At 37.6% G+C, this 15,887-nt stretch overlaps 1 protein-coding gene across 19 annotated transcripts in view; it reads left to right on the forward strand.

Annotated features, from left to right (window-relative positions):
* Nucleotides 1-15,887, forward strand: part of Setd5 (SET domain containing 5) — a 74,468-nt gene that overhangs the window by 39,591 nt on the left and 18,990 nt on the right. For all 19 annotated transcript variants that reach the window (XM_063225194.1, XM_063225201.1, XM_063225200.1 and 16 more), the window contains 10 exons: nucleotides 1,505-1,747; nucleotides 2,435-2,583; nucleotides 2,950-3,067; nucleotides 3,752-3,861; nucleotides 5,588-5,837; nucleotides 6,353-6,433; nucleotides 7,446-7,700; nucleotides 8,818-9,138; nucleotides 9,524-9,766; nucleotides 14,758-14,887. In XM_063225194.1, coding sequence (XP_063081264.1) covers nucleotides 1,505-1,747; nucleotides 2,435-2,583; nucleotides 2,950-3,067; nucleotides 3,752-3,861; nucleotides 5,588-5,837; nucleotides 6,353-6,433; nucleotides 7,446-7,700; nucleotides 8,818-9,138; nucleotides 9,524-9,766; nucleotides 14,758-14,887 — 1,900 coding nt within the window. The remainder of the gene's footprint in view (nucleotides 1-1,504; nucleotides 1,748-2,434; nucleotides 2,584-2,949; nucleotides 3,068-3,751; nucleotides 3,862-5,587; nucleotides 5,838-6,352; nucleotides 6,434-7,445; nucleotides 7,701-8,817; nucleotides 9,139-9,523; nucleotides 9,767-14,757; nucleotides 14,888-15,887) is intronic.

Below are 15,887 nucleotides of genomic sequence, written 5' to 3' on the forward strand. Positions count from 1 at the left end.
GAGTAAACACAGTCAAATTAATAAAAATTAAGCCAGGGGTGGTGGTATACACTTGTAATCCCAGCACTTGGGAGGCTGAGGCAAGAGAATCAACATGAGTTTAAAGCCAGCCTGGGCTACATAGTGATTTTTTAAGTTCAGCCTGATTTACATAGTGAAACCCTGTCCTCCAAAAATCAAAAAGGAAGGAAGGAAGGCTAGATGAGTTAAAAACTGCTAATTCTATAGTATAGGCTTCCAAAATGCAAGAAGTTAAACAATTCGTGAATTTCACAGTTGATACTAGATCCTGAAATTGGGAATATTGTTTGTATACCCTTAATCCTAGTCTTGTCAAGTACACTGAGATCTCGGTTTTGCATTTTCCTTTTGTTCAACTGCTACTATGTCCAACTACTAATACTTTTGTTTATGGTGTGTTAGTTTTAGGTGTTTCTTAGTCTCCCTTTATTATTTAGTCTTTCAGACTAGTAAAAAAGCATTAAAGTATGGTGTTAACTTCAGGGGTTTTTTACATTTTCCTGTTCCTTGAAAAAAAAGAAAATAGGCAACAATTGCCAGCATAGGCATCATTGCTCCCTTTGCCATTCTAGAGAAGTATGCTAATTTTGTCAGGCCTGTTTTTGAAATGGACATTGTTTTTCTGGTAGTGTTGGTTACTACAGTCTTTTCCTTTTAATCATCACTACCAGTGTTGGTTTTCTGGTGGCCCCTCAAGCTGTAGAGTAGTCGAGAAATGCTGTTGCTGAGATGCAGTAATCTCAGTACTGTCAACATAGAGGGAAATGCTTTTCCTGGAGGACTGTAGCAAAGTACTTAGCTCTCAGACCTTTCACCTCTGCCTACTCCCCTCTTCTCACGTCACTTTAGATTATTTGGAAAGTAACTATATAAATTGCCTAAATTCTAACAGGAATATACTCCAAAATGGTAACTTTTTCTATAGGTGATGATACTATAATTGGTTGGTTGATTGGGATCACATGTATATTTATAGAATGAACAAATATTAATGACAATAAGTGATACAAAAAAAGTATTCTCCTATAAAGTAGTAAAACAAACTAGTTTGTCCTAGCAAACTAAAACGGATGGCTTTAATGAATATTGAACATTTAAGCAATATGACTCAAGGTGGCTGTAGTATCCCTTTTTATAAAGGTTTTATGAACTGATACCATTCTTCCATTAAGAAATTTTATGTTTGTGTTTTGAAAATGGTCATAAAATAGTTGATAGGATGGAACTATGCCCTAGATTATTTTTGTATTTTATAAATGGGGAAACTGAACATCTTTGCTTTAAAGAGCTTGTATAAGACCTCACAGCTCAGTAGTAATGAAACTGTAATAAAAGCCAGATCTCCTGACTCCCAGTCCATTATTCTTTTATGCCACAGTGAGAACAAACTTTCTTTGGAAATTCAGCCTCCTCCCCAGCCCCTCTGTCCTGTGCATTTTCATGCTTGGACTCTACTAACCTGTTTGACTTTTGTTCTCTACAGAATTCGCCCTCTGAAGCACAGAATTTAGATGAGAATACAACTGAGGGCTGGGAAAATCGGATAAGACTATGGACTGATCAGTATGAAGAAGCTTTCACTAATCAGTACAGTGCAGATGTACAGAACGCCCTTGAACAACATCTACATTCTAGCAAGGAATTTGTGGGAAAGCCTGCTATTTTAGACACTATTAATAAGACTGAATTGGCCTGTAATAATACAGTTATTGGTTCACAAATGCAGGTAAGAACCAATAGGTTAAAGACTCTTTAAGGAGTTGGGATTTTTTTAGAATTCAGGAAAAGGACATGAATTGGAATTACTGTTTCTTCCAAAGGTAATAGGCCTTACAATAACAAATTAGCCATCTCTTGATCATCTTAACCTAAAAACAGTTTATATTGACTGAATTGCCTAGATACATATTTTTCAACTATTAATCGAAAGTAAAAGAAAGTAGAAATTTTGAAAGAATTGTGAAATACAAAGGGTTATGAAAGATAAATAGAAATCTGATTTCATTTTTATACTGTCTGAAAAGTAGAACTGCTAAAATCTTTTGTCTCTTTTGAGATAAGATCTCACTATGCAGTTCAGGCTGGTCTTGACTCATTTCATAGCCCAGGCTAGTCTCAAACTCGCAACAATCCTCCTGACAGCCTCTGTGTACTAGGGTTATATGCCACCACATCTGGCCAAAATCTTATTCGTGTGTTATTCTTTGATCTTGCCTTCTCTTTTGTGGGTGGCAGGTTTACTGGACAGCATGTTTCCTAGAAAAATTGAGGTTATAATCAAGTGTAAAATTTTCCGATAATTGAGCAATATAACATGCATAGATAAAAACTGAAAATGTTGGTAGCTTTTCATCAGCTGTGTCTACTACCTGTTCTTACTGTTATTTGATGTTCATAGTCTGGTTTTGTTCAGTTACAGCTGGGAAGAGTCACTCGAGTTCAAAAGCACCGAAAAATCTTGAGAGCTGCAAGAGATCTGGCTCTGGACACTCTTATCATAGAGTATCGTGGGAAAGTCATGTTGCGACAGCAATTTGAAGTCAATGGGCATTTCTTCAAAAAGTAAGAATGTGATTCATTGAGCAGTAAGGGTTAATATTTTGGCAGACCACTACTGCTGTAAAAATCATCCTGGTTGATAGGCTGCTCTTGGGAAAAAGATAATTCAAATAAGCTCATGCCTATCTGCTATTTGTATAAAAGTACAAATCTGTAAATTGTTTAATGTATAAAGTGGTAATGATTCCTTTCCAAGTCCAGCATTCCTTGCTTTGTATTTGTCCTTTAGTCAAAAACAGACGAGCATGTGATGTTTAGGCGTTGCAAAGGACACTTACTACTTCTGTCTGCATGTGCTGCATATTTGGAATCTTGGGGTGGCCTTTTTGTTTGTGTTGAGAACTACAGGAATTTTAATTGTATCCCTAGACCATATCCCTTTGTGCTCTTCTACTCAAAATTCAATGGTGTAGAGATGTGTGTGGATGCCCGTACTTTCGGTAATGATGCACGGTTCATCAGAAGATCATGTACACCGAATGCAGAGGTAAGATATCTGTAACAACTTGCATTTGAGTGGAACCACCAAAGGACAAGCTTACTGAAGAAGCAGTCTGAGAACTTCACACAGATAAAGGTCTGTAGCTAACAGTTGTGATCTTTCATTGCAAGAGATGGAGAATAAAAAAGTAAAGATGGTTTTTTATACTGATAATATGGGAACAAGGAGTGGACTTTCTGTAGAGAATGCAGACATGGGAGAATATGTTAGCATTTGCTAAAAGAGCTGAAATTGGATAAGAAGTAATAAAATTATATTAAAGACATATGATAGAAGATGACATTGGATTCAACCAAGCTATTTGGTTTTGGTTTTATAGGTTTTAGGAAATAGTGTTATAAAAAGAGATTCTAGACATTTCCAGAATTCATTATGTAGTACCCAAAAACCACAGACCTTTATAAGCTAAAGAATTTTAATTCTCTGGTGGAGCTCGAAACACTTATAAAGTTAACAACAGTGATTTACTGCATCTAAAGGCTCTCTTTCTGAAGAAATATCCTAAGTATAGAGGCCCTTAATGTGTAATAATTTCGTATGTGATGATCAAGTTAAACAACAGGCTGCTCTAACTAAATGGGGAGAAATCATTTAGGTAAAAGGTTTTTTCCTTTTTCTGCAGAATTACAAACTTTATGACAAATCTAATCACGAGGTTTGTTCCCACAGGTGCGACACATGATTGCAGATGGAATGATTCACCTGTGTATCTATGCTGTGTCTGCTATCACCAAGGATGCTGAAGTGACCATTGCATTTGATTATGAGTACAGTAACTGGTAAGAACTCAGAAACCTCTCCTAACATGAATGGACTTGTCTTAAATATTAAGCTGTTTGAATCTATTTAAAATCTGCTTTTGATCCTTGCTTAATCTTTTTGTGAATAATGTGTGTTCTGCCTAGAAATTGTGACGAAAAATCAACCTAATTGTTTTTGATTTTTTGTTTTCCAGAGATTTAGGTACATTGTATCATTTTAAGATACAGTTCCAGAGTTTCAGCACAGATGGTGGTTCATAGGCTTTTTTTTATGGTTTTTGTTTGGATTTTTTTATTTTGGGGGGTTTTGTGATAGTGGTGGTGATATGTACTGCAAGTTGAACCCAGGTCCATCACCAACCCTTTTTAATTATTGAATATTGAGATGGAATTTTGCAGAATCACTGATTATGGTCCAGGCAAGTCTCATTTGTGATCCTTCTGATTCAGATTCCCAGGGAACTGAGATTATGGGCATGCACCACCATACTTGGACTGTCTTATAGTTCTTTATGTGTGAGACACACTCTTGGAAGCTGCAGTAGCCTTTATTGTTATGGAAAGAACACTTTGCTCTGGGCCACACATAATGAGGTTTATAAAAATTCACCCCACCATTGATTTATTGTTTGACAATTTTGTTGGTATTTACAACTTTTATAATTTTGTGGTGGTTACCTACTGCCTCAGCCTCCCAGGTAGCTGTCAGTTACTCTTTGGGGGAAGAGGGGTATCAGGAATCAAACTTAAAACCTTGTGCTTGCCAGGCAAGTACTTGTGCCACTGAGCTAAATCCCCATTCCCTTCACTTACATTTTAGTAATAATCTAAAGAGAGGAAGCTTGCTTTTTCTTCTTCTTCTTCTTCTTCTTCTTCTTCTTCTTCTTCTTCTTCTCCTTCTCCTTCTCCTTCTCCTTCTCCTCCTCCTCCTCCTCCTCCTTCTCCTTCTTCTCCTCTTTCTTCTTCTCCTTCTCCTTCTCCTCCTCCTCTTTCTTCTCCTTCTCCTTCTCCTTCTTTTTCTTCTTCTTCGTCATCATCTTCGTCTTCTTCTCCTCTTATCTTTTTGAGACAGGATCTCCCTTTGTAGTTCAGGCTGACCATGAGCTCACTTTGAGCCCAGGCTGGTCTTGAACTTGCAGTGATCCTCCTGCCTTGGCCTCCCAAATGCTGGGATTAGAGGCATGTGCCACCGTGCCTGGCTGAGGAAGCTTTTTAATGATTAACCCCATCTGTTTAGAACTTATAATCTAGCTGTATACAAGATACAGAAAAACAGAAATAATGATCCATAAGGATTGTGTGTTGAGCTTCATTTAGTAAATGCTTTTCTAAAAGCATTTGGTGGTTTTGGGCAAAACAGAAGTTATGTGGTAGAGTCATGTTCAACTCAAGTATAAAAAGAAAGAGTAATAATAAGTAGGGAATTGAATAAAAGTGAGGGCAGGGTAATGGTGGGACCAAGACGAGTATGGTCACAGCGAACACTGTCCTAGACACTCTCCTGCTTACTGTGTTGCATTAAAAGCAATTGGGAAAATTAAATTTTCCTTTCCACAGATTTGAAGATACACAGAGAAACACAGAATATTAAAATCATTGCAGGAAATCTCTGATTTGTTTAATTTATTCAAAAACTAACACCAAGGAGAAATTTCTATAGAGGTATTTCAATAGAATGAGTGGATAATATACCTGATTTTCAAGAATACTGAGACAGGATCTTTTGGTTATTTCTTTGGAGCAGTAATTATAAAGTGGACTGTGCGTGTCACAAGGGAAACCGGAATTGCCCTATTCAAAAAAGAAATCCCAATGCTGCAGAACTGCCGCTCCCAGCTCCTCCAAGCCTACCCACCGTTGGGGCTGAGACTAGACGTAGAAAAGCACGGAGGAAAGAGCTAGAGATGGAGCAGCAGAATGAGGCTTCAGAGGAAAATAGTGACCAGCAACCACAAGAAGTTCCAGAAAAAGTAAATGTATCCAGTGATCATGAGGTAATCTCCCCTGGTAAAATGATGATATAGTATTGGTCCTCTAGTACAGTGATGGTGAACCTTTTAGAGCTTTCAATTCTACCAACAGCCCAATGTGACATGTACACCATAGGTTTGCCATCACGCCTCTAGTGGATTCTACATTGCCACTTGTGGTTAGGGGTCCTGTAATAATGCTTTATGCTGTACATATCAACATAAGTGTGCATTCGTTCATTTTATTTTATAAAGTTAAGAGCATTCTTTCAGTAATGCAGTGGTACTTTTGCTTTGTGTGGCATACACAATACTCTAGGTTTGATCCTCAGCCCCACAGAGAACATCCTTTCAGCTGTTTTCCAGATTTCAGTGTAGTGACTCAGAATCACTATCTGTGTTTGCCCTGTGGCCTCACCTGAGTAACACTGTGAAGCACTTACTAGAAATTGTAAAGTATTTTGCCCTCCCAGAAAATAAGTTATTTTCCCCCTCCCCAGAGCTTAAGAGTAAAACTTTATATTGCTTATATCTTAAAGGAAATAGACAATCCAGAGGAAAAACCAGAAGAAGAGAAAGAAGTTACAGAAGATGTGGAGAACCCAGCTCATAGCAGGAGGGTAGGTACCACCCGACGCCCTCTTGCTATTTCGGATTTTTGTTACCTCTCATAGGATAACTTTTGTCTTTTGCTCCTGTCTCATTTATTTCCCCTGAAAATTTAGTTTGGCCTTTTTTTTTTATCAGATAAAATTCATTATTACAATTTTTCTTTTCTTTTTTGTCTTTGTTTTTGAGACAGGACTCCCTGTGCAGTTCAGGTTGTCCTTGAACTCACCTTTGTAGCCCAGGCTGGCCTTAACTCATGGCAGTACTCCTGCCTCAGCCTGTGAAGTGCTGGGATTTATTATAATTTTCTTTTCTTTTTCTATGCATTGTTTGCTGACTTAGTGACTTTTCTAAAAACTAGGTGTTCCTAACTAAAGTCCTAAGGCTATTTTGCTCTCGATTCAGGAATTGTCTTGGTTTATGTATGTGTATCTTGTTGTTTTTAACTTCTTTCAGTTATGGGTAATAAAAATTAGTTTACTTTTATGCTGAAACGAATTGTATGTATGTATGTATTTTTTAAATGGTATTTTTTGTTGTTGTTCATGGAAGATTCAAGGACAATTCCCTTGATAGCTTTTGAACTCCCAAACACAAAGGAAAATGGCTTTAAGGGCTGTTTTTCTTTTACATTAAAAAATTTTAAGATACAGAGCTAGATGTGGTGGCTCACACCTGTAATCCCAGCACTCAGGAGGCTGAGGTGGGAGGATCGTTGCGAGTTCAAGACCAGCCTGGGCTACAAAAAGTGAGCTCAAGGTCAGCCGGAACTGCATAGGGAGACCCCGTCTCGTAAATAAATAAATAAAATTTTAAGATAGCAGAAAGTACAGACATAATCTTGCTTTCTTTTCCAGTTGTTTCCAACATTTTAAGTAAAATATTTTAATTTTGATCTTACCTTTTCAAAGATGTGTGCATCATCTTGCTGGTAATTTAGTGAGTTTTAAAAATGTCCATCTATAAAATAGATGTCCCTGCAGCCTGCTGAAGCTTCTCTATGCTAATGCTATTTCTTCCTAGACACGGGAGGATAGGAAAGTTGAGGCCATCATTCACGCTTTTGAAAACTTAGAAAAAAGAAAGAAGCGACGGGATCAGCCGTTGGAACAGAGCAGCTCTGACATAGAAATTACTACCACTTCAGAAACTCCTGTTGGAGAAGAAACAAAAACTGAATCCCCTGAATCTGAAGTTAGCAACGCAGCTTCAAACATTTCCATCCCAAGCACCCCACAGAATATTGGTGTGAATACTCGGAGGTCTTCCCAAGCAGGGGTAAGAGAAGAAAAGACTTTTTACCTGTATCTTGGAATAGCTAAAATCAGAACTTTTAGCTTTGTCCCATATCACAATATGTAAAAGCAGTTTAACATCGTAATTAAGTAGTTCCTGGAATTCAGAGAGACAGGTCAGAATTTAAGTGACTGCACACCTTCAGGCTAGAATGGAACATGGTACTGTTTCTGCCAAGACTGGTGGTCGCAAGTTCTTAAAAATATTTGAGAGGGGTGGGGATGTAGTACAGCAGAAATGCTTACCTACCCCACACAAGACCACAGGTTCAATCCCCAGCACCACAAACTAAACAAAACATCTTTCAGGAACCCAGAACAATAATCCTACCTGTTGAGTTGTGTGTTTTGGGGGTTTTTTGTTTTTTGTTTTTGTCTTTTTCGTTTTTATCGGTACCAGGGATCAAACTCACGACTGCCTGCTTGCAAGGCAGGTGCTTATGCCGCTGAGCTAAATCCCCAGCCCCCTGTTGAGTTTTAAGAGTCTCAATATCAAACCCTGGCAACATAGCAAGACTCCTATCTCCTAGAAAAAAGGAAACCATTGATTTCTAGCCAAATGTGAAGATCAGTAGTGGAGAACATAACATGTGCAAGGACCCAGGTTTAGTCACTACAACACATATACACAAAACATCCTTTGGTTCTCTCAAGAATCGTATGTATAGCCTAGTTAAATAGTTGATCTTTCATAGGATTGTCAAGTTAAACCCATCTTGCCCGTTCCTATGCAAGCCATAGTGTAATGCTAAAACCTCAGTGTGGAGAAAAACACAAAGGAGAACTCTTTTTCCCTGCTAAGGACCCTACGGTTAGGTCACTACTTTTTGCTGATTTTTGCCCTATTTTGTAGATGCTTACTTGAAGTAACTAACCCAGACAGCTAACTGACTAGCTCAACCTCTGGCTGGTATTTAAGTGTGTAAATATTTGTATTCAAGGACTGTACTTATTTAAGTGTTCTGTAAGTTTTTTCACCAATATGCATTTTTGAAACTTGATTTCTCCCTGCCAAACATACAACAGTCATGAATAGGAAACCAGGGGTATGTTTCTGATACAAAGTTTCTCATCAACATTTGACCCTTATATTGTTACAGGATGTTACTGCAGAAAAACCAGTCCCCAAAGCACCTCCAGCAAAGCCATCTAGGCCCCGACCGAAGAGTCGAATTTCTCGGTACCGGACCAGTTCAGCCCAAAGACTAAAGCGTCAGAAGCAGGCCAGTGCACAACAGGCAGAGTTGTCACAAGTTACCTTGGAAGAGGGGACAAATAACAGCTCAGCAACTCCCACTGAAGCTGGAAGTACAGACACTTTAGGAGAAAACAGACAGTTAACAGGATCCGACCCAACTGTGGTGTCAGTTCCGGGATCCCATGTCAATCGTACTGCATCGAAGTACCCCAAAACCAAAAAGGTAAGTGACAAATACTTCTTCACAGGCTTAACCTGCCAAGGGCTGTTTTAGTAAGATGATGAGGAGACCTATAATTTTTAGGAAAATTAACCGTAGCATTACTAGATTGAAAGATCTAGGTAAAACTGTCTTTATGTGGAAGGCTGAAGCCAATCTAGTACCTTTTGTTCCCTTAGTTTTAGGCAGAACATAAAGTTACTTGCTAGCTAACATCATTCATCTTTTAGGAAAGGCATGGAGAAGATGTGCATTGTAAATGCCCAGTTCATGCTCGCTGCAGCTCTGCATCTGCCCTAGTTTGTAGATGAGGTGTGTCTTTGTGAATTGCACTGTTGCCTCTGGCTTTTATTTATGCAACATTGACTAATTTTTTTTTTAACCCTAGTATCTAGTTACAGAATGGTTGAATGACAAAGCAGAGAAGCAAGAGTGCCCTGTTGAGTGCCCTTTACGTATCACCACAGACCCAACTGTACTGGCAACAACCCTGAACATGTTACCTGGTCTTATTCATTCCCCGTTAATTTGCACCACTCCCAAACACTACATTCGCTTTGGCTCACCCTTTATGCCTGAGAGACGTCGAAGACCCCTTTTGTCTGATGGCACATTCAGCTCCTGTAAAAAGGTATGTCTGTGTTTATGTGGTTTTGATTTTTTGTTTTTTGTTTTTTTTTTTTTAACAAAACGTGCTATAATCATAAGATATTTAACACGTTTTCTAGATAGATGCTCTACCCATATGAGTTTATGACCAGTTCATTGTTCAACGCGAATGCATCAAGAGCCAGTGGGACTAAGGTTGAATGTATAGTACATTTTCAGTGTTCAAATTTTCACTGTGGGTATTCACTGTTGTTTCTTCCGAGAGCCCTTGAGGTTACTGAGAGCACACAACAGTTGACGACTGATTAGGGAGAGAGAATGTTTTGTGTGCACTTTTGTGGTATTGGTTTACATGTCCATTTGTGGTTTGAATTAACTCAGTCACTATTATCGCCTGAAAGGGTTTAGAGGAAAAGTCCTATTTTAATTGACAGAATTCCTCTTCCTTGATTAAATGACAACAAGATGGATTATTCCCTATAGAATGTGGAACCTATCTACTATAAAGGACTGTCTCTTCTCTCTCTCTACTTCTCTCTCCTCGCTTTAGATAGAGTTTTTGGATCAAGTGGCAATAGTATTTTGTGGTTGGTTGTTTCTGGAATGCACTCTTACCTCCCAGAAGCCCTATATATTTTCCAAAGACGTGTTTCAGGTATAGACCACTCAAATCTGTAATGTTGGTTCAGTGTTGCTAGAAGTATAGGACACCCTTTCATTTGGTCTTTCCTTGAGGTAGAGTTCTGTTCCCTGGAACATCCTTTTCTCTTATCCTCAGATCTGGATTCAGGCTGCCTTCCTCAGTGTCTGCCATTGCCCTCCTCCACTGGCATCACGTACATGAGGATGCTGCATGTAGATTATTTGATGTGATGAAGTCTCCAACTCCAGGCAGGTCTTCCCTGACTCCTCCAAACTTAAAGCTTTTCTCTTTCCCCAAAGAACAGAAGTTACTCCTTGGGGGTGGGGGGCATGAAAGATGAGCCAGAGTGGTATGGGATGCGGAGGGGAGGAGGGCAGCAGGAGTCTGTGCGCCACACACTACAAGGAGTCTTTCCTCATTATCTTACCTAAATATTTGAGTTACTTTTCAGTAACTCAGTAGAAAAAAATCCTAAAGAGCAATTTGACCCCATGATCCTTGTCAAAAGGGTTGGTAGATAACACAGTAATATGAGTAACTTTCAGGTGACAGAAATAGAAACAGTGACAACTTTCTTTAAAAACAAAATAGTAGACTATTTCTGAAAAGCTATTTTCAACAGGAAATTTGCCTCAGTAACAAGGGAGAATTGAGTCTCTGAGGATACTTTCTTAATCAGGTCACTTAGACTCCTTTATCAGAGACAAAAAATAGTGTGCCATTTGGTATAAAAAGCACTATACCTAACCTTCTGTAATAAATGTAAAGCTGTTAATTCTAATGTGGCCTGTAAAACTAGAACCACATATACCTTCTACAGTTTAACCTTACTCAGTCCCTCAGTAAGAGTAAGAGTTTATTATCTTAAACTACTTTTGTGGGCTGTTAAAAATTAGAAAGGACCTAGATACAGTCGTCAGTCCACAGCAGGGGCAAGTAAAGAGATAATATATTTAAATATATGAAAGAAACTTTTTCCTTTTGTTCCATTTTTGGCTGAACAGTAGGACTAGATTTCTAAGATTGTTGGCTATTGAATCATTCTGTCAGATCAGATAAAAGTACGGACAGTTATTTAGTACAGGTTAATAGTAAAGAATATGTTATAATATGAAATAGCCTCTTGAAATGCCTCCTTGATAGTTCTGATGCTGGGTTACCATCTTTTTGTTCCCATCATGCTTTTCCAACCAGCAGACAGTTGTAAAAACCAAAACATGTTTAGGACTGTGACTTCAATTACAATGGAAAATTGATTTCTTTGTGCTCTTTTCCCTGATTGTGATTTAAGGTCTATATCAGTAGCTCATTTTTCATCTCCATTGGCATCAGATAGAAAGAGGTCATGCTTAAGTCCATGTTATAGTCTCTACATATATTTGACTATCTTCATCTTTTGTTTTCTGTTGTGTTTAGAATTGTGTTCTGTTTTGTTTTCAGTGCTGGGAATGGAACAGAGGGCCCTGCACATGTTAGGCAAGCCTTTTACAACTCAACTATATCACCACCCTCATCGTTAGCTTTATATAAACTATCCTTAAGCATTTTACACATGGCATAGTCAGTCGTCAGGAAAAGGTAAGGGGTCAGGTACATATACCAAGTTACCGTAGCAAGACGATTGTGTTTAAATTGCATCATTTCAGTTTAGTTCTAAATAGTTTCTTTAAATATCTGTTTTCATATTTGCTGTAAGTAAATCTACAACATGTTATAAAATGTACAGCTTTTTTGAATAGAGTTGAAGTCGGCTTTATTCTGAGTGGAGGTCAGCAATTACTCTTAGAGTGGTTAGAAATAACCACTAATTCAAGGCCTAAGAACATTTGCGTGGTTAAACAAAATTGTAGGACAATTCTGAATATCCCTTAGAAGATATATTAAGCAAGTAGATATTAAAAACTACTCTGTAGGATAAGTTACAGCAATATATATTCCTAATAGACCCATTGCTTGATATCTGATTTGAGGAGGAAGGCCTTCTAAACTATAAATAGTGTAAGACAAGCCAGGGGTCTTGGCACATACCTGTAATCACAGCCCTCAAAGGCTGAGGCACGAGGATTACCATGAGTTCAAGGCCAGCCTGAACTACAAATTAGACCCCGTCTCAAAAAAATTTTGTAAAACAAATAAAAATTGTATCTGGGTATATGTACCCAGATTATGAGGATATTTCAGGACATTTATTGATATGTCCAAAGGGTCTACATTAAATTGAGTCATAGAAAAGCATTTTATGATTTTATATCTTCTTCTAGATCTGACTTGAACCATTATTTTAGGGGAAAAAATATTTGTGCATAACCAAAAAGTCTTTCAGTCACGTTCTCCCTTGTTCTCCATAAAATCACTTACCAGGCGTCCTATATGTAGCACATTTAGTCTCCCAAATATCCTGCCAGACTAATAATAAAGCACTGTGCTTTGCATTACTATTTTATTATATATACCAAAGAGTTGTAATTCATGTGTCCTTAAACATACCGACTTTTAGTTAGAAAAAAAGACTCATTGAAAATCTACTTTACCCAATACTATGCTATCTTTGTACCACAGCCTGAGATGTTGGTATTATTACCCCAGTTTACAGATTCAGAAGCTCTGGTTGATAACTCCACAAAAACAACTAGTACATGGCCCAGCCAGATTTCAACCCAGGTGTTTTGGTCTGCAAAATCTGCATTACTTCCTTCCCTATAATAATGCTACTCTTTTAACATTTCTGTTACCCTTCTTTGACCTCCTAAAACCTTTTTGTCTTTCAGTGCAGTTTCAGAAAATGGAGAAAAGTCTTTAATAATTCTAGACAGAATTTGGATAGGTTTGGGGAGGGTCTAAAAGTAGTTAGTTACCCATATGGTTGATTGAAACACAAAGAAATACTCATGTTCCTTTTAAAGTAATGTAAAAGCCTACAGAGCAAAAAAGGATGGTGTTTAAGTTATGCGTTAACCATGATAGCGTCTTATACCTTCGTTGCCCCTTTCAGGCTTTATGTTCTCTTTTTTATTTACTAAATTTTTTATACTTATATCTACTTAATACTGAAAATATAAGCAATTTCTCTCAAAGGAAAGTTCACAGGTCCCAGATGAGTTCTGTTATGTGCTCTCAGAAGAAAATCTTGTGCTAATGATAACCTGTGACACATGTTTTTGACTCATTATGTCCTCCCAAGTCTAGTTTCCCCCTTCTCTGAAATAAGTGCTTTGGACAAGATAACTTTGAAAGTGTCTTCTATGGGTCTGTGATTCTGAAAACTCATCTTTGCCTAAATATTTTGTATGTAAGAGTTTATTCTTGGTCTTGGCTTTCGGAGACTTGGTCATATCCTTGAATAGTAATCCCTTTTTATATACTCAGTTCATTGGAGGGAAAATCTACTGGAATTATTCTCTTTAGTGAAAGAGACTATTTACTTACCTGTAATACATGTTCTCTAAACATGTAAAATTAGAATTCGCCTTTGCTCTTCCTATTTGTGGATGGTCTGACTCAGAAATTGATGTTTATCAAAATTCGATCTGTCTTATGTCAGAGCAGGAAAGCCACAGAATGGTGAACCACCAGAACTGTGTGTCTTAAGAGAGCACAATTACAGGTAAGAAGTTTTCTCTCTTCCAAAGGATGTATAATCTTACTGTCCTAGTTTTCGCAGGCTTGCTTTACTATCTGATCTAAACATTTCTCAAAAATTTAGATTCTTGTAGTTTGCCAAAAAGTTAGTTTCTAACTGGAGAAGTCGTCTTTTTTACTTTTTCCCTTTTGATTTGATTTCTGCAGGTCATTTCTTCTTGTGATTTTATATTTGTGCTTATATTGCGAACTACTTGACAGTAGGTAGAAGTATAGTAAACTCTTCTAGTACATGTAGTGAAGTTATTTATTCTCATCCAAAATCATCTGAGTCTTTTACCTTTTCAGATGTTCCCAGCATAGGACAGGCAACTCTTAAAGAGATCTTTATCTTCTCTCTCAGCACATATTTATGTATTTTGTTCTGATTGACCAGAGTCTCGGTTAAATAAATATGAAGGTCTCTTCTTTATCTATTTCCATTTACCTTACCGTTAGCAGTATGAAAAGTTGAATAGTAATCATTTTTACTGGTTTGGGTTTTTTTTGTTTGTTTGTTTTTTTAAACAGTCTCGTTACCAAGATTTTCTCAGCTTTGTGTGGTGGAAGGGATCGATGGGACAATACCTTAATATGCTGAGGTATAAGGCTTGACTGTGGGACTGAGTGAATTTATGGGATTGTGTGTCTTATCAGTTGATGTGTAATGCCATGACTAGTGCATTAAAGTGGAAATACTTGATAGGTTCAATGATTATTAAATTCTGGGTTTTTTTCTCCCCTCGCTATAGCGCTGGATAAAGCAAGCATTGGAAGAAGGGATGACTCAAGCATCATCTGTACCCCAAGAGACTAGAACTCAGCACCTATACCAAAGTAATGAGAATAGTAATTCCTCTAGTATCTGCAAAGACAATGCAGGTATGTGCCTTAGAACTTTTCTAAATGTATAAGCAATAATTATTTGAGGTCCACATTAAAAATTTCAGTATTACTACTCTAATATAAAAAAAATAGCATGTTCTCTAAATAGATATTTTACATCTGTCTTTACAGAGGAAGAGAGAGATCTCAAGTCAGGGATCAGTTTTCCCTGGACGACAAAGAAGGAACTAGACAGTATACAGATAACAACAGAAATGATTATAAAACAGGTTAGACACATTTAAAGTAGTAAGTTGAGGAAATCTGTTTTCATAATTGTAAGGGGGAGGCAAGAAACTGGTGAAACACTAATATTCAGGAACAAATTCTGAATGATTGAGTTAGGTGGGTAACGGTTGAGGGGATAGATGATGAATCAAGCAAGGACTTAATAATTCATTGCTGTTAGATGAATGTAGACAAGCAGTGTAAAATATTTTTGCGATGACATACCATTAAATCCAGTGTAACATCCTCAAGAGTTTTTATACCAAATCGTAGTATGGTAGAAACCTATAATCCTAAGTAGGAGACGCGAGTTGATAGCCAACTTGGGCAACTTTTAACTGTACCCAGTTTCAAAATAAAAAAGAAGGAGGTAAAATTCCTCCTACCAATATTTAGCTCAATTGAAATGTTCTCAGGGCTAGAGATCTCTAAATTGTTTTAATATTATGGGTTGAAAATAAAATGTTAGGGGCTGGGGGTTTAGTTCAGTGGCTTAAGTGCTTGCCTACCTGGCAAGCCACGAGGTCATGAGTTCAATCCCCGGCACCAAAAAAAAAAGAAAATGTTAAATAGGTACTCATGAGGTACTCATGTAAGGCTGTAGTTTGAGTAATACTGCTGGAGATTTTTATATAAACCACTTCATTTGTGTTTGACTTAGTGGAAAAGGCTTATGAATGAAAGCTAGTAAACAGCTTTTATTTGGATTTTCCCTGCCTCTTTTGTTTTATTGGGAAAAGTAGAATACCACTCTGTGTGTGTGTGTGTG

The sequence above is a fragment of the Cavia porcellus genome, unplaced genomic scaffold (assembly GCF_034190915.1).
Source record: "Cavia porcellus strain 051 isolate PalLab524CR breed Dunkin Hartley unplaced genomic scaffold, mCavPor4.1 scaffold_15, whole genome shotgun sequence".
Classification (NCBI taxonomy): Eukaryota; Metazoa; Chordata; class Mammalia; order Rodentia; family Caviidae; genus Cavia; species Cavia porcellus.